Source organism: Xiphias gladius, chromosome 17, assembly GCF_016859285.1.
Source record: "Xiphias gladius isolate SHS-SW01 ecotype Sanya breed wild chromosome 17, ASM1685928v1, whole genome shotgun sequence".
Classification (NCBI taxonomy): Eukaryota; Metazoa; Chordata; class Actinopteri; order Istiophoriformes; family Xiphiidae; genus Xiphias; species Xiphias gladius.
This window is the reverse complement of record NC_053416.1, coordinates 20,494,703-20,518,574: the sequence shown is the minus strand read 5'-3', so window position 1 is coordinate 20,518,574 and position 23,872 is coordinate 20,494,703. Positions and strand designations below refer to the sequence as shown.

The window sequence follows — 23,872 nt, the reverse complement described above, 5'->3', positions numbered from 1 at the left end:
TGATTCTCAACCTGTTATTAAATTCTCAGTGACAATAGATACTGTGTTCAATTTAAATTGGGTGACAGTTGAGATATTAAAAATTGCTCTTACAGATTAAACAAAAATCAGATCCAATGTCGATGTTTGCAACTGCTCGTCGTTTTACTAGATAGTCAAGTGTCAAAAAATGTTTGTTGTCTGTGTTTTTGTCAAACCAGTTTAGAGTGCCTTTCCCAGAGTCCGCATTTGAAATTGTTCATTTTTAATGACAAATACGATGAGCGGGTTGATGGATTTGTTTACCGGTAATATGGCTGAGTGCTCATTAAGAGCTTGGTGTTTATTCATTTGTTCACAGGTGACATTTTTCAATACAACACACTTTGTATTATTAATAATAAATCAGGACGTAAGGGATACTAGTTACCTTAATGTGCATAATGCTCCAACATGTGAATTGTGGCTGAACTTTTTACTTTAACTGTTATTAATAATCCGAGATGTATGGCAGGATGTAGTGCGATGGAATGGAGGAATCAAGGTTGCATGACAATATTTGATAAGAGAAAAATTGCACTAAATGGAGTGCTTATAGTCCATTTAAAATCTCTTTGAATCACTTTAACCATTTTTTTGGACTGTATAGGTTTTACAGTAACCCAGTGTACTGTCATGTGTTTTTCATGGCACGGAATGTAAACAGTATAGTACTTTGACTACAGGGGCAATGATGCATTAGCTTGCAGACATTATATCTTCACCTAACTGCTTTTCCTGTTAGATACAGTATTATACAGGAGCACTAGTACAGCTGTATTTGATGGTTTGCTGCCCATGTCCTATTCTGCAAGTGTTGAGTAAGTTCGTTTTCCTGATGGTGTAAAAAAGCTGAACAGTTGTAGATGTGTTTATTCATTGCTGACATAGTTTTTATCAAAGTAACCTTTTTGCTCTTTTAACCCTTCTTCTTGTGGTAAAGAACCGAATAGAGGAATTATTTTTTTTTACATTGTCATGTCTTTTAGTATGCACCACGTTGTTGTTTTTCTACACAACTTATGGTACTACATGTCAATTGTGATCTTTCTTAAACTTTTTCGTTTTTGCCTGTGATAAGTTCATGTGTTACTGCCACTTTGACAAACCTTGCCCACTATTTCTGAAGGGGTCAACCCACCCTCTATGTCTAGTTTCATCAATCAATGACAGGAAACACTAAGAAAAACATACAACTTAATAGCAGTTTTTGCTAAATTGTTACTGAAACTCATGACTTTGTGTACAACTGAATTGTTTTTTGTCTGTGACTTCATCTAAACGTTTCCTTCTCCCCAGGACTACACCATCACAATGTATTTCCAGCAGAGCTGGCGAGATAAGCGTTTGGCCTATGGTGAGCTGAACCTAAACCTGACTCTGGACAACCGTGTAGCAGACCAGCTTTGGCTCCCTGACACCTACTTCCTTAATGACAAGAAGTCTTTTCTCCATGGTGTGACAGTAAAAAACCGTATGATCCGACTGCACCCTGATGGCACTGTCTTATACGGGCTGAGGTAAGAACAGCAGAGTTTCTTTCACATTTATCTGCATTGATTTCATACACTCTATATGGCTGGTCCATTTTACAATGTGGCTAAACACACAGACACACATTTTATGTTGTTTTACATCTGGTCTGGTTTTGTTTTCTCCATTTCAACATGTATCTACCAGGTGAACCTGAACCTGTGCAAGTGTCTATTTTCAGAGCTGGTTTATAAAAGTAAGCAATTTTGTGTTAAATTCACAGACGCGCACCACAAAAGTCAGTACTGTTAAGAAAAAGTTTTCAGCAGCAGATCCTCAGTGGTCATTCTAAGTGCATAACTGCAACTTTGTTCTAAAATAATTTGAGTTAAATTGATACTATATGGCTTTTTAAATAAGAACTCATACATTCTTCCTCGTACAACTAGAAATGATGAATTCATGAGCAATAAAAGGCACCACTGCTCCCTTCAGTGCACTCGGGGGTTTTGCTGCTACAGCTTTACATGATCTGGTATGACCAGTAGCTTATGGCGGCTAATGCAAACTATTGGTAGACATTATGGTTCACTGACTTTATCACTCTTCTCCACTTGTGCTACTGTCACACTACACTTGAGTATTTAGCATTATCCCATAATTGTTACTTGTAGCCGCAGTAGCCCCTGTTCAGCCAAATTTACAGTCTCGCTTAAATATAATTTAAGCACATTTCTTCAGGACTACTTCATACTCCATAGCCTATGTCTCCAGTTTGCTCTTGCAGTTCAAAGACAAAGCAGGCCGGGCGAATTGGACAGTCTAAATTGCCCCAGGGTGTTAATGTGAGTGAGAATATGTTTGTCTGCTTGTTCCCAGCGACTGACTGGCAACTGGTCCAGCGTGTTCCCCTGCCTATAACCCAGTGCATGCTGGGAATTACCCAGAAAAGGAAGCTAGTACAGTGAAGAGACGGAATGGATTTTTCGTGTCTTTTTAATTTAACTTTTGGAACAATTTAATAATGCAAGGCATGCATGATGCCTCCGAAAGAAAATATGGACATACAGGAAAAATATTTCATCCATGGTGGGAGAGGATTCAGCCCCTCTGTCCATAATCAGAATTAGAATTTACAGAAAATGGAAGGATGGTATCACAAGTATTTAGAAATCTATATCAGGTAAAGCAACTAAACCAAGCAAATACTCGATGATATGATTTTTATACCGGAAAAAAATAGCCATTCCCACAGCAGCCCTTAATTGGCAGATGGGAAGGAGGGATGATTTTTGCCAGCAGTAGACAACTGAAGACCCAGGAATATGATAACTTCTAGTTAAACAACTGCTATCTTTGTCATTGGCCTCTGTCATGTGGCAGTAATACAGCAAGTAAAAAATTAGATAACAGATGATCACATGTGGCACCAGAAAAACAAGATCACTGCTGCCACTATGGGGCCATCTGGTCCTGTGGCAGGATGAAATATGATAGATTTATATTTGGTAACAATAAACAGACTTTAAAGTTTTATTTATAAAGTTAATAGTCTACAAACATCTAAGTGTGACTCAAGAGAAACGATAACAATGTTTTGGAAGGAGTGAGGGGTATATTAAATCCAAGGTTCATTGACCCAGAAAGGCTATAAAAAGGTTCAAAATGCTCAGCACCTAAATGTCCCAGATCACTGTGACAAACTAGACAAATCAGTCAGCAGTAAATGGGCACAGAGGGACCCATCTAAAACCCCTTGGGGATGGCTTAAAGTAAGAAAGCATCCTGAGGTTTGTTCAAACCCAGAATGGATTGCTGCTTTTCTTAACACAAGTCATTAAAATAAAGTAGTTTGATGGCGGCAAGGGAGCTAGGAATGTGTTTTGTTGAATAAAAGAAAATGGCAGTGACGAGGTTTAGATCATATGAAGTTATGAATTATTAATGCAATAATCAGGATTCTGACACTCTGAATTACTGATTTGACTCTGACACAAAAGGAGATATGATGGCAAAAGTTTTCCTTTTTTCCCCTTTATGACTCTTCACAAGACTATTATCAACACAGTAGAAATGCAATCTCACTGCAGTTGAAGCTGCAAAATGTCTGTCTACTGAATGAATCTTTACAGATCCTTCTTTACCCTTAGTGACAATTTCTACATGGGCGTGGCAAACTAATTTTAGCTGGTGACCAGACGTCCATAAGCAATCTTGGAGCAGCATGGTGCAATCCTGAGAAAGGTCTGGAGCAGGATGAATACATTATTTCTAAGAGGAATATGTTATCAGCGTAAAGAGTTGGGTTGTGCTTCAATAAGGGCCAATCAAAGCAGCTTCTGTCATCCCCCCTCTTGTGGCTGTTTGATGGCTACAGGGATTAAATTAATTTAAATAGAAGGGCCTCATATCTCCCACAAGCAGTTGTGGATAACATTATTAGCAAGAATGAACCACTAACGTAAGTACAACTCTGCCATTAAAACTGTAAGTCTGATTTTTTTTTTTTTTTTTTAAATGTTTACTGGCTGAAAAACTCCTCCAAATGAAGCAGGTGGAAACAGGATCCATTTCATGCCAAAATGGTACCAATATTACAACACACCACTAGATCTGAATAAACATTCCCAGCTGCTCCACTTGGCGGACCTCAGCACATGCGGCTTTCACAGAGGCACCAAGCAGGCACAAGCATCCTCAAATCAGAAGAACATGGCATTGCACCTGCATTTGCACCTCCACTGGTTTTGTGCCTGCATGAAACAGAAAGCTAGCTGCGTGTTGCGAAGGACAGTAGCAACAGCCATTCCTCCAACATCTCATCTTCAAACTTGCTGCACAGGGGTTCGTGGAGCAGTTATCATTACTCACTGCAGTAATGGCGTGTGGCAGATGGTGTCAAACCCCTGGATCCGTCTTCCAGACCATTGTTTCAGCAGTGAACAATGATTAGAAGCAGTGCATAATCTACATGCAGCGGTGATTCCAGGACCTTCTGTAAGCATGTAATTAAATCGCTTTGTTGAGATGTTTGACTTTGCCCAAGGGTTGTGTGGACATTTTTCTCTAGAACAATAGATGAAATTTTAACAATAGATGTTGTAGTCTCAGTTCATTTTAATGTTGTGCCTCGCACGTCTGACCGCTTGAGGTTTTTTGTTGTCTTAAATGCATTTCCTTGTAAAGACCGCCTGTTTGAATCTATCCCCTGAGCTACTCTTGAACACAGTAGAATACAAACTGTGGACAATCACATTACACACACTGCTGCACCTTGTGCTGGGCTCTCACCTATCCACTCACTGTGTAATGTGCTGATGCTGGCGTTTGTCTTTTTTTTTTTTTTCAGCCTTTATTTACCTTGATTTCTACTGCTTACACTGATTTTAATCTGAGCTGTGCTGATTTGTGTTGATCAACCAATTCTATTTTTGTGTTCATTTTAAGGACGAGCTAGCATTGTGACCGCTTCACAACTGTGTCCTCTTTTTTTACCCATTGATCCCCACAGTCTTTATTCTGTTGCTTAACTAGTCAGATTGCATCAACCTTTTAGATTGCACCAGTTTTCTGGAGAATTTTCTTATTTTTCCACGTTCAGAAACTGGGATTTTTTGCAATCAGGTTTTTTCAAAAGATGCTGTAATCACATAAAAACACACTCATAGTGATTTTAAATGAGTCCTTAAAATCATAGTGCTGATTGCTGATTTTTCCATATATGAATACACTGATAGAGTTTTCAGGATTGCAGAGAGCACAGCACTCAGCTCTGCCCTTCCAAAGCAAGAAGTTCCAGCGACTCAGATCATGGCCCCAGTCCTTCCAAGGTGACTGGTACCTGTGGTTACTGTATGTGTGTTTCTATGCAGATTAGTCCCACAGTCCAATGACCAGTGGTGGGAAGTAACTAAATATATATACTCAAGTACTGTATTTAAGTAGAGTTTTGAGATATTTGTACTTGAGTATTTCTATTTTATGCTACTTCAACTCCTGTACATTTCAGATGGAAATATTTACAGTTATAGTTACTAGTTACTCGAGGAAAACAAATTTGTGTGTTTTTGCTTCTTTCCAACCCTCATTAATCATCTCACAACCCCCCATATTTATCTTGTGGTCCTTCAGGGGGGCCTCATCTCGCCCATTAGGTTTGGACTGGACTAAATTACTGAAAGGTATAAAGTAATTAAAACTAGCTGCAACACAACCAGCTAGAACAGTAAAATGCTGCATACTTACTTGATGCATCAATATTAACAATCTAATATGTCATATAAAGTAATATATCACTGACAGGGGCCACTTTTTCTGCAGAATTAATCATTTTGCTTTTGATATTTAAGGGCATTTTGCTGATAATATTTCTGTACATTTACTTAGGATTTTGAATGCAGGACCTTAACTTGTAATGGAGTATTTTTACATCGGTGCACTGGTACTTTTACTTAACTAAAGGAGTTGAGAACTTCTTCCACCACTGCCAGTGACATGTAAATAAAGCGGATCTGAGACTATAACATATGGATTGCAGTCCGTAAGCGTGCAAATTTCTGCCCATAATTCCTTTCCCCACCAGTGGCCATTGATTGTGCAAATCAAAGGATGGAACTATGATGGTGCATGTGTACTGCAGGTCCAAAATCCAAATCAAATCCGGAAAGCTGCCATCAATCATCCCCCCAGACTTTATTTTATTTTTGAAAACCTTGCTTAAATTGTCATTTTTGCATATGTCAGATATATCATAGCTAGATTTTAACCTTGTGCTTTATTTATACATAGACAGGAGGGAGGAGGCTGGTTCTGAAGACTGCTGAGTGGTGCAGGAGAGAGTTTGCGTGTTGCAAACCAAGAAAGTAATTCCAAACATCGATAAAAGAAGTCGGTGTCAGTTGAAAGTGTAGAGCCTGGGGTGCACAATAGAGCAGCGTTTTTCTAACTTGCCAGTGAGATGAGAGGCTGAATCATCGTTAGCAAACTGACTATCTAGTTTGGTCGTGCACTGGGTCCTGAGAGCATTGAGGGCTTTGTTGAGCTAAGCTTTCACCAGATGGTGTTTTCTCTCTTCCCATTCCTGTAAATCTGCTCTCTCATGTTCCTCTGTAGTACAATGATCTTTGTTTGGTAAGCAAGCTACCTCACAGAGAAGGATACTGAAGTAGACTGTGTAGGTGTCAAAACTATTGCTCACATATCTGAAAACCTCCCTGTCTGTAGTGCTGAGCCTCTGGGATCCACCTCCAGGTTGCTTTTAGTTGTTGTGTTATGCTGGCACGATACATGGTCAGAGAAGCCAAGAATGGCCTGTGAAAATGAGTGGAATGCACATTTAATTGTAAAATAGAAATTTATACTTGCTTAGGTGTTAGGCCTGCTACTAAGCTCTTTGTTTTGCCTGTTTTGCAATGCATTTGCATTGCAATGAGATTAAAGAAGTTACAACTCTCACAAAGGTTTCTTAAGGTTTCTCTGTCTAATTTGCCGACGTAGTCGTCTAACACATCTAAGACATAATACCAGTCCAGTGAGAGTACAAAAAAAAAAAAAAAATATTACAAAGCAACTAATATTGCATATCATCTCGAAATCTACAAAGTCAGGAGACTGCTGACTGGTGGACTGTAGTGCCTGTTGAGTTCTGAGGCTGCTGCTGACCATTTCTGGTGGGACTGTAAGTTGCTGACCTACATCTGCTGACATTTCCAAATCCCAGGCCCTCAGTGTGAGCCATACCAACTTGTGCCTACTCAACGATGATTCTCTCCTGACTTGTTAATTGTCACGTATAAAGTCAGTTTTATTCGTAGTGGGGTTTTTCTTCTTTGCCAATGGGTGAAGAACCCTTTTCTGTCCATTACTCCAAGCTGCTGCTTCTGCCAGGATTTCACCAATTCACTGCTCTACTGTACCAGGGGTATCTTCTTTTAAGCAGTAACTGTAACTCTTGGCAGTGTTGTCTTGTCTTCCTGCATATGATCACAGAGGACACAGTCTCTCCATATTTTAGTTTCTTTAATTTCTTCTTAGTTTCTATGTTAAGATGCAACTTTGTCACACCGTTTTTTTTTTTCTTTTAGTGACATGCTGCTTTAACACTACTTCACTTTTTGGGCCCAAGTTTCCTTGGTAGCAATATAAATGGCTGTGGTTAAAATTAGTTGGTAGATACCTACTTTCTATATTTCATTGTCATTCGACCTAAAGGTGCTTTTCTCTGCCGGCTTCTTACGCTGAATGATGGGACCCTACACCAACACACTTTTTATTGAAAATGATCCAGTCTCTTTGGAAATCCTTCTACATACCAGTTTCCAAAAATATTAAATGGGGGTATTCCCACATCATATGTAGGAATGTACCTGACAGATTTAAATGGCAAAGATTACAGTTAAATAAAGGTTACACACTACCAACTTCATTGGTGAGGGATCTTTTCTTCAGGGTTAAGTAAAATCAGTGAACAAACTACAAATACAACAGTTGATGATTACAGTTTTGTGAAGATAGTGTAACATTTGAGGGCGTCATGTTTCTTTTGGTTTGTAGTTTATTAAATAAACTACAAATCAGTGTCACAGGGAATTCTAGCATCTACCATGGGAGACCAGAGCTGAAGATAGAGAGAGAAAGAGCAAGCTGGAATATTATATATTTCTTGTAAATCTTGAAAACTCCTCAATCCTTTTTTATCCATTATGTTGCTTAAATTGTTAAGTCCAAAACCTACGCATTTATTTGTATTAAAATGGACGTCCACAGCACGGAGGAGAAACATTATGGCAAAGACAGTTTTTCTTTCAACTTTTTGTCCGGATAATCGTGATTTGCCATGTGACCTTTCCTCTTAACGTAATTAGCCCAATGTTATCCTGTCACAGCACGTATCGGTAGTAGCCCTGCTGTACCCTCTCAACAGAGGAGCGCTGTGAAACGGCAGGGAGGTGCAGTTCGGTAGAGCAGAACAGAGCGCAGTTTGTGCAGCTTAGTGTTTGTGCAGCAGAATGCAGCTCAGTGTCATTGTGGATGATAAATACATACCTGGCACATATTTTGTGTATGTATTATTTTCTTTACCCTTCTGGTGCCTTCTGCTATCATGGACCCAGAGGCCCCCACACGTTTGTGTGTTCTGGCCCAATCTGGCCCAATCAGCTTTATTAGAACATATTTTGTTTTCCAATTACCCACCAACAGCACTCTGTTCACCCCACCAAGACCGACTTACAAACTCTGTGTTCAAGCAGTACATTTCCAATGCAAACAGCTTGTTATCTACTGTATTGCTCATTGTAGGTAATGTAGATGACTGCGTTACTTTTGTTAATTGCATCAGTGTAAATTGGTGGCTTTGACTTATACTTGATTAATATAGTATCCAAAATGTGAAATTTGCTTGAAAGGGCAAAATTTCATATCACTCTCATCACACTCTAACATGCACACACAGACATACACTGTGTGTGCATCAAACTTTCCCTGTGAACGTGCTGGTGGCTTCTGACACAGAGATGATGAGCTGAAAATTAATTGCTCTATTTCGTTTACACAGGAGGGCAGTAAGTGAATGACAGCTGGTATGATGAACACATACCAGCTGGTATGAACCACAGAAATGTAATTACTAAAAGTTAAAAGCCAAAGACCCCTACATGTATAATTTGTAGCAAAAGCTTTTCGCTGGGCTACTGGATTTATTGACATTAATAAACTGCTATGCATACCTCTCTCCTAAAGCTACCTGGAAGAATTGCATGTCTCGGAAGAGGCAATAAATAACAGACTTTGACAAAATCACCTACAGAGGCTGAGCATTTAGTGAGCCACATAAAAAGAAAGGACGTCTCCTAACTACTCACAGAAACTTCGAAAATAAATCCTGTTTTATAGTCTCTGGAAAATGAGGAAAAATACTTAAATTCACCCGAAAAGCAAACTCTTTTAACATAAGAGAGCAATGGTTTGTTCTTTCTGCTTTCTGCCATAGGTACAAATGGACTCTCCAGTTCCAATGACGCTTAAAAGGTTCAAGAGGTTAAGTAACATGGATGTGCACTGAGATACACGTGGTATTGGCAAAATGTTTTGACAAAAATCTAAGCTTAAAAGCTCGCCATGAATTATTGAACTGATCGTGTTTTCAGCAAACAACCGCAAAATAATTAAAGTGTTTCATGAGTAAGCAGTGTACATGGTGATTCATCCGTCACATACCATGACTTCTATCTTAAGCTTTTCCTTCATGTGAGTAAAAAAAAAAGACATAAGGTATCTGTGTTCTTGTCTACACATGTCTCTGTGCTCTCACCCAATTCTCTGTTCTTTTTCTGTGTTTTTTCTTAGAATAACCACCACTGCTGCTTGCATGATGGATTTGAGGAGGTACCCTCTTGATGAACAGAACTGCACCCTGGAAATTGAAAGCTGTGAGTACTACAAAACAACCTGGTATTTTTCCTGATTTTGTCCATCACAACAAAGACTTTTACACTGAACTTTAAGCAACCTTCAAAAGCAATAAGCATGATTGCCAGAAAGCTGTTTATACTGCTTGATCACTACCTTAAAATCAACATAAAATTTACATGTGATTGTGTGAGAGGTTTTTTTTTTTTTTTTTTTTTTTTTTTTTTGATGACCACATTTGGTTGCAATAATTTAGAGAAGACATTAGTGAAATATTTGGCATCTCTGCCCAAGTGTGCCATTTGTCAGATGTTTTACCTGCAGTTGATGACTGCCTTGAGAATTAAAGAAGAAATCACGGTGCTTGATGATGTGCATTGATTACTATTCTGTCAGCATGACAGATGTATAGGGCCACCCATGGATCTTTGAATGGTGAAGGCAAACTGATAACATTAATACTGGGAACCTTACTTGACCCTCAGTATGGCTCTTAATTCCCATGGATCTTTGAATGGTGAAGGCAAACTGATAACATTAATACTGGGAACCTTACTTGACCCTCAGTATGGCTCTTAATTCCCAAAACACATTGGCGTCATGCATCATCTGAATAAGTATAGTTTAATATTAGCTTACACCACCAAATCCACAGTGACCATTTTAATGAATAATTTGTACATGGAACACATAGCTAGCAACTAATACATAAGTAAGAAGTATGGTTAGTATACAAATATCCACATATTTGGTACATAAGTTATTGGTAATACAGTAACTTATCATTATCGTATAGTCTTTAAAGGAATAGTTCAATATTTTGAGAAATACACTTACTCGCTTCTGCTAAACCCTCACAGTTGTGACAAGCTGACAAGGAAAATGTTGGCTTGTAATTTTCCCATAATGCAACCAATAGCACTTTTTTGTGAGACCACCCCTACCCAGGTCGAGATAACCCTGATGACATCATGAGGGTTATTCTCTCAGACTTTCAAAAGTTCATTACGGGTTGTTAAACAAAAGGTGGAAAAATACAGACTTTACATATTTCACAACATAATTCAATTGACAGTTGTTTCATGTCTTTTTTTTTTTTCAAATGTTTTAATTTAGATAAATCATTATCCAGGAAAAAAATGTGCTAGTGGTATAATTAAAAATTGTATTTGCTTGATCGTTTTCATTGACCATTTCATCAATCAACCCACTTGCTAAATACACCAGATATTTGTGGTTCTTGCTGTTCAAGATAAAACTGCAGAGAGTTTCCCCTGCGGGACATCAGTAAGCAATGGAATATGGATATGCCATGAATTAAAAAGATTCAAGAATATCTGCTGTTTACGCTCATGGAACGCTCTGCACATTAGCCGTCAGTTTGATTGATTAGGCAGGCAGTTGTTTCAATTTCATGGACATTTCACAATTCCTTCCCCTATAACCTCAGAGAGAGATTTAGTGGTAATGAATCCCAGTCCCTTAGTAAGTTTAATGCCATCCAGGTCTGGACATGTGGTAGCAGAATGTGAATGTAACACTTCCCGGACTGAGAAATTGCTCTGCAGTGAACACATACTGGCCTATTGACATAAATCTACTGCTGTGGTCACTTTCAATTGCACTGCCAGTTGAGAATATGTGGGAGTGCCATACAAAGTGACACACATTAATGAGTATTCATACAGGTAGTAATTTAGTAATGATATAGCTCCAGAGGACTTTGAACAGTGGAGCAGGCCAATTGCAGGCCAAGAAAACAGATTGCTTTAATTCTGTGGCAGGATTGCACAGAATGATATTTACAAGATTCAGATTTTTTTGTTTCTTCCTTTTTTTTTTTTTTTTTGCTTTAGATGGGTCTTTTGTGATGCATTTTCCTACTGGGAAAAACAGAATCATTTCTCCAAACATTTCTCCCTACACCCCTTCTCTTCCCGCTGTCTGATTACAACACCTAATGCACCTTTGACTTGAAGAAAAACAAGAATTAATCTGATAAATTTCAGAGATTAAATCAAAGTTATGGCAAATATTATAGTAAATGAATGTGTTGCTTCACATGTTGGTGGCATTAAAGTTCGCGGTAGAGCATATTGTGATTTTTTTTTTGAAAAATTTGTTGGATTTAGCTCAACCTGACTGACCCATCTCTAGCACTCAGTTGAGATTTGTGAAGCGAAAAGACATGCAGATTGTTGAAAGTACACTTTTACCTGAAATGGACCTCTCTACTGTTTGGAAGAGTCTCATAATTCAAAAAACAGATGACACGTGTGGTCGGTTTACAAAACAATATGAGATTTTTGTTGTTAGTGCCCAAAGGAACAAAGAATTACAAACAAAATAAATAATTTTTTCCATTGATTTTTTTTCTTGATAGGACCATTCAAGGGTTAAGGTAATCACTATGAAGCCATGTTACGTGTCGTCAAGGATTCTTGCAATGCAATGTCTTCCGAAAGTCAACATATAAAGATACCAAGACTAAGTATGTTAAGAGGTTGCTCAGCCCTGAATGACTGTAAGGGAAGATGTAGTTCAATAGAAACAAGTGCTTGATTTGTCAAAGCGGCCTCTACTCATAATCCAAACTCTTACAACAGGTTTAAAATAAACTGGTTGTTTCTTTATCACACTTACACTCCACCTTATTTTCCTCTCTCCTCTCTCCCCTGAATTTACCCTGACTTTGACACAGATGGATATACCACAGATGACATTGTGTTCTTCTGGCAAGGAGGAGACAATGCTGTGACGGGTGTGGACAAGTTAGAGTTACCTCAGTTCTCCATTGTGGACATCCGCTTGGTGTCCAGGGAGGTCAGGTTTACTACAGGTAAGACTGTCATAAAAAATGTTTCATACCTACTGTAACTACGATGAAAGTGCTCACTGCATAAACAAAATAATTCTTCTAAACATGGTCTATTAACACCTCTGCATCTGTGTCACCACTGTGAGTGTGGGCATCAGTAAATACGTCATTGTCACTGTGGGGTATATGATTATATTTGGGTCATGCAGCAAGATCATTTCCTTTTCAGTGCGGCAGATTGCAGGTGGCCATTTCCACATATTTGTAAAATGTGAGCCAACATGCAGAAAAAAAAACAACCCCCCCAAAAAAAGCAGTACCAAAATGTTGACTCACAAGGTAGTCTTTATTCTCAATAAGTGCAGTAGTTGAGGTTGTTCACTGACGTATTTCATCATCAGTGTTTCTATCAGAATCAGAGCTACTTCAATTAAAAAATAAAACACAATAAATGTACAACATTGGGTTTGTTGCTACTGGTGTTTCACTGAGTAGTTCTGTTTTGTCCAAATTTATGCTTCCACTTCACATATTTCCACATTTCTTTTACTTTGCAGATTGACTTTAGCATGCTCATACCATATGTTACACTTAGATACTATGATGCATTACTTGATTAAACCACCTAAAAGTAAATGGAATCACTAGTATAGTAGTTTGTGGTGGTATAGTGGTTTGACATAGCACCACCTGAAACAGGTCCAACATTAAAAGTGCTGCGTACAGGTTAATGAATCAATAAAACAACACTGAGGAATGGGCCATTTTAACTACAGAATTTCTACTAGATCTGAAGTATTTTTTACAATGTGCTATTGCTAATTTTAAATAAAGTAAGAGTTTCACATTTTTGGGAAATCAGTTATAGGCTTTCTGGCTGAGAGTTATATGAGAAGATCCATAGCACTCTCACATGTGTATGCTAAATACGAAGCTACACGCAGCAGATGGTAAGCTTAACTTAAGGAAATGGAAAAACAGCTAGCCTGGCTCTTACTTGTTACAGAAAATGAAGTGTAAAAACAAGTCTTTATGCCAAGTCTTTATGCTAAGCTAAGATAAATGCCTCCTGCCTGTAGCTTCGTATTTGGCACATAGACATGATGGTGGTATCAGTCATCTAACTCTCAGCAAGAAACATGGAACATGCAACTTTAGAAATGTTACATGCGGTAAGATGTTTGTCTAAGTTCAAGAATGTCAAAACCCACTGAAACAACTAAACGTAAGTGGGAGTAATTTAAAACCTTTGTGTGAATGCACCAGTAATCTTATTTCAGAGGACCCATCAGCGACAAAAGCGAGGCAAAAGTAAAATTTAAGTGTAATTCTCATGTTTGAATTTAATGAAATCTGTGAACATTTTTCGCAACCATTATTCTGCAAAGTACTCGGGTGATCGAAGGCGTCTGTCTCTGACTTGATGAAGTATGTATGCTAAGGTATTGATTCATTAAAAGATTTACAGGAACCTGGAGATGATGAGGTCATTCATCACTGTGTGTTCCCCATAGCAAATAGCTTTTTAGATTAAAACCATCACACTTATCTCAAGCCTTTTTTCTTTGGTGACAAATTGGACATAAAACTGTGGACAGAATACATAGAATGGAATTTAACTATTATTTAGAGCAATTTGTATAGTTTCCAACCTCATAAATAGCTCACTATAGCTGAAGGAGAGTGGTCCAGCCTTGATGTTCATATTGCTTTTTGCATCAGCATTGTATTGTTGTGGTTGTTTAAATTCAAGTGCAATCAAAACACCTAATCAATGTCTTGGCACAAACAGCTGATATATTCCTGCAAAATGTACAGTGGAATGATTTACCTCCAACCACATACTGTATGTTTTCCTCCCTCTTTTAGTGTAATGGCATGCGTTGCAATTATGTACCTCTAAAATACCCTTTTGGTAACGTTTAGAGGACAGAGAAAGTGCAAAAGAAAAGCAGAGCAGCTCTCTGTGACAATTCTCGGAGGGATGCTGGAGCTGCCTGCTGAGATAGGGGGTTGCAGAAAAATCTGCCGTGTTTGCGACTTTCTGCCATGTTTAATTGGAATCGAACTTGTCCCTGGAAAGGTATCCATCGCTTTGGGGAAATTAAGTGCTCCATCTGAACAAATGGAGAAATGACTACCCTGTGCGTTGTCAAAGTGCAGACTTCGGAACTCTTAAGTTGTGCCAATGTTTCCCCTTTCTCTCCTTTTTTCCCTGATGTTTTCACTCTTGCCCTGCTCTTTTCTAAACTATCACTCCATCCTTTCTCTTTACAGGTTCATATCCAAGGCTTTCGCTGAGTTTCAGGATTAAGAGGAACATTGGGTATTTCATCCTGCAGACATATATGCCCTCCATCTTGATCACCATACTCTCCTGGGTCTCCTTCTGGATCAATTATGATGCCTCTGCAGCTCGGGTGGCCCTGGGTAAGACACAACCACCACTGCGTTATTAAATCTGTAGCTGTTCCCATTAAGATCCACTGGTTATCACAGGAACTAACAGCATGCAGTTGTCACATGTTAAATGTGTATGTTGTAAAGAATTTACTACGTCATAAGTAAGCATGAGAGACATGCTTACTAATAATACGCTAAATGTATCCCGGTTAAATTAAAGTAGCACACAGAATCCAACAAGACTCAGTTACACTATCACTGTTGGTCGTGATATTGATGACATTTATCAAATTTACAATCTGAGTTACATGTGAATTATTTTGTGTCCAGATGGTATAACTCTCAGTCGCACTGGGATTTCCAACCTTGAATAAAAGAGCTATATGTGAACAGAAATTAGGAGCTATGCAAATAACCCGACTTGAGAGCTGTAAACAATAACGTGGTAATTTACACTTGTCAAAATCTGTTTATGGTATGTTGAAATATGTGGTCTTTGCTGATATGAAATGGCTGAAATAGATGGCTGCAGTGTAAAAGTTTAAGAAAACTTAACTGTCAAAACTTCTTTGTGTATTGGATAATACAGTTGGCTTGGGTAGTTAATCACCAAACAATAAATACTAATACAAATATCTAGGGATCTAATTATTTAATGGCAGGGAGTGTCATAATACACCTATAACCAGCAGTGGTGGAATGTACAGTAACTAAGTACGTTTACTCAGGAACTGTATTTCTGTACAGTTTTGGGTATTTGTACATGACTATTTCCAGTTTCTACTGCTTTATACTGTAGTTTTAACTGCACTACATTAATATTGCACCTTCTGGTACCAGTTACTCTCTTCTACAGTTACTATATATTGTTATAGATTAAACAGTATTTAAAGGAGTTACAATTACCAGCTGTAACATATAAAATGACGATAATGCATCAGTAGCAGTAATCTAAAGATATGATCTATGATAATGCAACGCTTACAGGAGCCATTCTGTTACATAATGAGTACTTTTTTATTTTAAGTATATTTTGCTGTTAATGCTTTTGTACTTGAATGCTGGACTTTACTTGTATGCATTATTTTGACAGTGCAGTATTGTGACTTTTACTTGATACTTCTTCCATCACTGAACTACAGTAATGTTGGTCAGTCAGATGATTTCTGTGTAAATGTAAATATGTCAGTATTTAAAGAAAGTGAAATACACTGTAATTTCCGCCTGATGGTGCATTCTTTGTTTCTGTGTGTGCTGCTGTACTCAGGTGTGACAACGGTGCTTACCATGACAACAATTAACACCCACCTTAGGGAGACTCTCCCAAAGATTCCGTATGTGAAAGCCATCGACGTCTACCTCATGGGCTGTTTTGTGTTTGTGTTCCTGGCCCTGCTTGAATATGCCTTTGTAAATTACGTGTTCTTTGGCCGGGGCCCTGCGCAACAGAAGAAAATCAATGAGAGGCTGAACAAAGCCAACAACGAGCGCACAAGATACGAAGAGAAGCGCCTGAGGGAACAGGTTTGCAACTTCGCCTGCTGCCTCTCTTTTGCTCTACCTCTGTGTGTCAGTCAGAGTTCAAGCACAAAACCACTATGTTCTGCACATACGATTTCTAGCCACAGTCATTTTATCCAAAGACACATATACAGCACTCCCTGACGTAATCCTCCAGAAGCATACTGATGCCACCACAGCCCAATATGCATTCACCAACCATCATCCATTGCTTCTCCCTCAAGCACTGACTGCTTTTTATCGAGCATAGCCTTTTTCATTGGGATAGTGATTCATCTAACTCAACATTGATGTAAACATTCTCATTTCTTATTTAGGTTGTTGTCTATGTTTATGCTGTAGGCTTCATTCATTCTCACTCTGCCTACTTGTGGTTTAACGTGTGTTCCGAAGAAATTAGACAAAACTTCAGAATGCAGGATGAGAAGGCATTGGCAGTTTAACAATTTGTCCATAGGGTCCTGGTGCTGAAATAGTCAGACTGAATGAAGCCCCCCTCCTGTTTTTTGTGTGAAGTGCTAAATGCTGTGCTTATTCAAAGTTGTTCCTGTTAATTCTATGTCTTATGCATTGTGTAATTCTAAGAAAATGTGCTTATTTGCCAGGATTATATAGCCGTTTTAATGTTCTCTTCATTTTTCTTTCACATTGCAAGGACTCCATTTCCGTGCCGTTTCAAACCAACACCTTCAGGTCATTTACACAACGAAGAAATCTGTATCTCGAGGAACAAAGAAAAGTTGGGGTACATGTATTTAGAAATCATATCAGCTGTAGGCCAGAGCCTCACAATTAAGTCAGATGATTAAGGCTGTTCAAATCATTTGTGTCCCTTTTTTTTTCAAGTGAAAAATCACTAATAGATGTCTATTTGAAGAGACTCTTGGCTAACTATTTCTGTTGCATGCTAGAAATGACATTCCATATCATCCCTGCATTTTGCTTTAGCTTGACAGCTTGGGGAGGGAGGGGGGGTTAATAGAAGATTCATAATTGGGGGAATCTGGGGCTACTGCTCAACACTTCAGCCCTCACTGACGCTCAGTGTCTTTCCCCTCTTGTTGCAGGTGGATGCTTATGGAAACATCCTCCTCACCACACTGGAGATGAACAACGAAGTGATGCCTTCTGACGTGGGGAGCAGCGTCAGTGACTCTCGGAATTCGGTCATGTCGTTCGACAGCTCCGGGGTTCAATTCAGGAAGCCCATGGCGCCCCGAGATGGCTTCAGCCACCACTCGCTGGATCGGAGCGCCATGCGGAGCCGGGCCAACTGTCGGCTACGACGACGCTCCTCCAAGCTCAAGTTGAAAATCCCAAACCTGTCAGATGTTAGCACGATTGACAAGTGGTCCCGGGTCATTTTCCCTATCACCTTTGGATTTTTCAACCTAATCTACTGGTTGTACTATGTGAATTGATGTGCATCCCTCTAGGAATCATGGGCCATATTTTGAGAGCACATTAAATTGGCTTTGATACAGTTCCAAAATATGTATACACATATACAAGTTGAACATATGTATATGCATATTTCTATATATTATATTTATATATACACGTGTGAAATCTGAAGGACCTTTCTCCTGTACAAAATATTAATAGGATGACTTGAATGTTTAAGAATAATTGTGAGAGAAGAATTTCAAGGCTTTGAGTTTCTTTTTCCTCCTGAAACAAACAAACAAACAAACAAACAAACGTGAGATCCCACCAGGGGTTTTTGGAACTAAAGACTGCATGATATTTTTGCTAAAAAAAAAACAAGAAAAAAGAGAAAGTGAAAGCTCTTGAGAGAGAAAAGATGTCTCAGAGTCCCATTGACTTTTTATTGATACTTATTGTAATCAAAAATCCTCTACTGCAGCTCATGAAATCAGTGGTGGCTTGTCTGTTCAGGCATCAGCTGAGTGAGATCCTTGACAACCCCCCCCCCATTCCCAAGTCCCTTTCCCCAACCCGGCCGCTCTCGCCCAACTCACCCCCCACAAACCCTCCCATCACCCATGGATAACATGCACGGAAATCTCCGGTTCTACTATGTACAGCAACCTTGTTTGGATTATGTGTTGTTCCTTGGGTTTTTTGAAGTGATATCGTTCTCTTTATCGGACATCAGCTCTGCCCTAATGGTCTCCATTGGTAGGCCGTGTGGAAAGGAATGGGATGCCTGACCGCTGCATTCCCACCCAGAGTCAACGCAAACTTGTATTCCTTCTCATGTTATTTTTAGAAACATGGCCTCGGGTGGGGAATGGAGGGTGGGGGGAGGGGTCTTTTTCATTATGGTTAAAAACAAATGCTGTTTATTGTAGATATGATTTTGTCTTGAAAAATACTGTGATTTCAGAGAGTGTCAGAACATGTTCTAGAGCTAGGGCATTATGAGATAAAAGAGTCAAAGGTATGCATTACTCATTTTGATTGTTTGAAAAAAAATGACATATTCTGTACATTTTATCATTCAGTATTCTCATGAAAGTATAATTGTACTGTTTCTTTCCTCCTATTGATTGAGTCACATGCTCTTTAGATGCAGAGTTCATTGACCTCATATCCTGCTTTTGTGTTTGCTAAAAGGACATGGGGGACTGCTTTTGTGATTTGTTTGAAATTATTCCACAGTGAAGATGTGAGAACATGTATATTCAAAAGAGTCAACATATCCGCCCACAGTTTGACCAGTTGTTATTCAGTATACAGTATTTCTTTGTTTGTTGAGCATTTCTTCAGTGTTGGAGTCACGGTTTTTCTGAAGGCAAGATTATTTGATTGGGATAGTGACGGGCAGCCCGGGCAGAAGATGTGGGGAGAAAGGATTCAATATTTCACACTCAAACTCAGTCAGTGCCGTCCCACAAATGCTCTGAACCCCGAGGATCAGAAACATGATTCAGTGATCCTTGGGATGGAAAACATGCGATAAATAGCCATGAATTCAAATGACAACCAAAAAGCCTATAATCCATATGCATTATTGTTTTGTTTTGCTCTCAAATACACACACTACTACTACTTTCCAGTGCTCAGGTTTATTTGCAAAGGGAAAAAAGTACTGTAGGACCTAGATTTTTTTTTTTTTTATCAGACTGGATAATCAAGTGTTTAATAGTTGTTGAATCCAAAGTTCAGTTTGTGTAGCCACCAAATAAAGTTAAAACGATTAAGGATGAAGTCAGAACATATGGCGTATAGAAAGTGGATATTGTAGGGAAGATAGGAAAGAGCAAATTAAATAAAGAAAGAAAGAAAATTTTAAAAATCCTCCCATGCTTGTTAAGCTTTAGCTGAAGTGCAGATCAGCATCTTCTTCAGTCTCATCTTCACTTCAGGCACAAACAGGCTCTACTGGGAGCAACAGGCTCTGAGCAAAACCTACACACCAAAACAACCAGTGAGTCCCCTAGCAGAAAGGTGATTGAGTCATTAGAATACGAGCGCAGCGTGGTCCCCGAGAAAAGGAGAACGAGAGGGAAAATTAGCACATACTGTACACAAACACATGGAGACAAGGAGAAGATGGAAGGGCTGTAGAGTAAGGAGATGAAGATGGCAAAGCAGGAGTATCAATTTATCATCAGAAATATCCACTCCCCTCTGGATGTAGTGTGCGTAAGACATCTTCAAAAAAGAAATACTGATCGTAAACCAATTTCTCTCTGTAAGTCATAGTGAAGTTTGTACAGTGATATGGCCCAAGTTTAGTATCTCTTTTTGTTTAGATTTTATGCATTGTTGTCATATTCCATAGAAACAAATGAAAAAAAAAGAAAAAAGATCACCTTTAAATATCCATTAACCCATACAAATATGCAAGAAGATGGTGAAAGTAACTGACAGACATACTGAGCTGAGTTTAATGTTTATGACTGCAGCTGAACAATCTGTTGTTTGTCTCTCCATCAACTGTGAGTCCAAACACATGACCAAAACATAGTGATTAGTCTTAAATTTGAAGAATTTAAATTTGTGGTTATTCATGTGAAACATAACATTGAGTCAAAAAGAGCCACAATGAGCTATATTAACATGAAATATTGAGAAAAATGACCTCTGGGTTACAATTTTACCATCTTCAAGTTCTGAAGCAGGTTTTATTGTGTTACATGGAGAATACATACTCAGTATTATACTGTAGATGACTGGTAAGCGTAAAGGCTGAAATGATGGCATGTGTGATAGGCCACAAATTCAGAGTTCTTCAAAAGTTGCCAAATGGAAGTGAGTTCAGACGGAAATGCAATGAAGTTGAAAACAGTAGCATTAGTCGTTTCAACATGCAGTCTTTCACACCTTGAGTACACCACCGATTTAGCTCTGCACTCTAATATCAAAGTTTGACTCACAATTGGACAATTTAAAAGAAAAAGGATCAAAATCAATCCAGCAGAACCAGAGATATTGTCTTTTTTTTTAAATTCCACACATTCTTCTTTCTAGTGGAAATCTGGTGCCTACAATACCCATAATGCAACTTGACCACCTATGGATCGGTCAGAGATAATGTAGCCTCGAGCCGCTAGCCTCGAGCCGAGATGAGAAGTTGCCACCCCCGCTCCGTCTGTAATCAGATAAAGAACAGCTTTGGATTGCATTCCCACAGTATAGGTTACGCCATGGATGGTATAACGGTGTGATGTTAGATGTGAAATGTGGCGTCTGAGTCGGGGGTATTCAGGCACTTGTGAGGTGATGATTACTGATGCGCACATTCACATTTGTGTTTCAGGTAGCCTTGTCCTTTAAAATGTTTGAAGAAATAAAAAAAAAAATAAATAAAGGTGGTAAGAGTTAGTGGATAATGAATGCAGGTTCATAGAAATAACACACTTTGCAAAGTTTTTTTTTTCATCATTTCATCCTGGTCTGCACACTAATGGCTTGTCAAACTGTTCAAAGGCAATATGATGGATCTCTCCTAAGAGTTGAGCCAGACTGTGAGGCCAGAGGATACGATCAGTTCAAGTGTGAGAAGAGCAGACAAAGATGGGACTTAAGGCAACCATAAGTGTTATTTTAACTAAATCAGTGGAACATGTTCAAGTAGAAAGAAGCCCAATCCATCTACTCTGTGGTTTCAATGAAATGCAGTTACAGTACATTTTGTTACCTTAACTAACACAAGTATCAAATTCTCATTGAGGCTGGTCTATTCCCAGTAATGACTACAAACATGCCTATTCAGGTATTAACTTTTTTTGAGATAGTTGATGCATATCTTTAATGAACTCCAAACACATACAGAGGAGAATCATTAGCAGCCCTTGTATGCTCGCAGTAAATATATTCACCACTCATTTCACTCAGAACATGTATTACCTGCTTTCTGGACAAGAAATCAGCACATCCATCCCAAAAGCTGTGAGGATGTTCTGTTCTATGCTTTTACTTTAGGATCTTTGCTTATACAAGAGAGAAAATACATTTTCTTTTGACACATACGTTCAAGGAGTAGAGGAGGAGAAAAAAAAAGTGTTGAACTGATTTCAATGTGAATTTTCTTGCCTCTAGTGTATATGTGTAATTACATGTGAATTGTACTGTAAATATGATATCTTTCACTTAATAGTTCTTAATGCATGAACAAAAACATGGCAGTTCGTAATACCAGCTAGCCTCACTGCTAATGGCATGGACAGCTTCTCTAGCATTGGCATACTTCTGCAAACGAAACCTAAAAAATGAAACACAAGAAATACATGGTGTGAACAAAATAATGGAGAAATCAATGCAAAGTCCTCTCACAGTGAAGGAGTTTCTGGTGGCTCTGAGCTTGCATTGGTTCACCCGTTCCAGCAAGAACAAGGCTAGTGCCAATGCTGCTGAAGATTGCTGGGAATTACAGTATGCCTTGGTTCACTGTCAGCGATGGGGATGGTGCAGTCTTGAATGAAATTCTCTAGTTGAGCTTTCCCTTTTTTCATATCTGAACTAAGCTTAGGATTTTTTGGGACATGTCAGCACAGACACCTGCAGCGTTTACCTCAGCCATCAACAAATCACTCAATCGTCCATGAATCTACTTAGAAACTTAAAGGCATGTTCGGCTAGCTGGCTTATAGAGGCTAGAGGAGCAGGGTTGCCTTAAGAGGGCGAGTGGGATGTTCTTTCCTGTTCCTCAATAAGACAGTCATGTGTGCCCTTGACCAAGGTACTCAGCCAATTGCCAAAGTGCAGCTGCTCACTTGCTACAACAGAAATCTGTGTAGGCTAGCTCCCAGAAGTAAATATGTTAAGCTATGTGAGGGTATTGATAGAAAATAGTTCCCAGGGTAAATGTAAAGAACAAAAAAGCAGTTTGACAAATGTCCTTTGGTTCTGTACAACTAAATTAAAAACAGTATTGCTGTGTGTGTGTGTGTGTGTGTGTGTGTGTGTGTGTGTGTGTGTGTGTGTGTGTGTGTGTGTGTGTGTGTGTGTGTGTGTGTGTGTGTAAACAGTTTTTTGGTGGCCTAACACTTGCTGATGTTTGAAGTTTGCGGAAAGCACCATGTTAGATGCCATTTTACATTTTGCCACAATTACCAGCTGGGATCTAATCTGGACAAAGTTGTAAATCATATTGTTCTCTGTTGACTGCAGTCTTCATGTTAGGGCGTTTCATCTGGGATTACACCATTCCCAAAAGAAGATATGCACAAGGGGCTGAGGCTGTGAACACAAAACTGTTGTGTGAGTTACGAATAGAACTGGGGCCGACCTCTGCTAAAAGAGTGGACCACAACCATGCGAGCCAATTTCATCCACCAAACACCAGAACGCTGCTGACAGACTCCTCACTGTTGGAAGAGCTTTTGCTGGTGCATTCATTATTTTGTATACCTTGTAGGTTTTGTTTTGCATGACCTGAGTTTTGAAAGGTTTATTTTCATATATTTTTACTTCACGCCATCTGATTCATCTCCACAGCCAGGAAAAGAAAGATCCAGTGTTTACACGCTCAAATTGCACTTGTTTTACAGCCAGCTCTATAAATCTTGTGAAACAAACTGTTCGTAAAACTGGAGGAAAAATGTAACCATAGAACGTACATCATGTGATTCGTGTGAATCATGAATATGTACTTCTACAAATGTATTTACTGTAAATCACGCAGTTTGGAGTAGATGCACCAAGTGCATGCTGTAGTTTTATCAGGTTCAGCATAAGCATTAACATCAATCGCCCTTCAACTACAAAGGATGTAAAGGATGCTCACCAGTAGCATCTGAACGTAAGCCATGTGATTGC

At 38.9% G+C, this 23,872-nt stretch overlaps 1 protein-coding gene across 9 annotated transcripts in view; it reads left to right on the top strand.

The window, feature by feature from the left end:
* The window catches only part of gabrb4 (gamma-aminobutyric acid type A receptor subunit beta4), a 50,068-nt gene extending 32,005 nt beyond the window's left edge, over positions 1-18,063 (top strand). Inside the window, exons 4-10 of one of the 9 annotated variants that reach the window (XM_040150533.1) lie at positions 1,318-1,538; positions 9,838-9,920; positions 12,602-12,739; positions 14,996-15,148; positions 16,389-16,645; positions 17,298-17,387; positions 17,710-18,063. In XM_040150533.1, coding sequence (XP_040006467.1) covers positions 1,318-1,538; positions 9,838-9,920; positions 12,602-12,739; positions 14,996-15,148; positions 16,389-16,645; positions 17,298-17,387; positions 17,710-18,063 — 1,296 coding nt within the window. Of the gene's footprint in view, positions 1-1,317; positions 1,539-9,837; positions 9,921-12,601; positions 12,740-14,995; positions 15,149-16,388; positions 16,743-17,297; positions 17,388-17,598 lie in introns of all 9 variants that reach the window. The other 8 variants (XM_040150537.1, XM_040150541.1, XM_040150538.1 and 5 more) reach the window with 8 other exon arrangements.
* Positions 18,064-23,872: the final 5,809 nt, after the last annotated feature.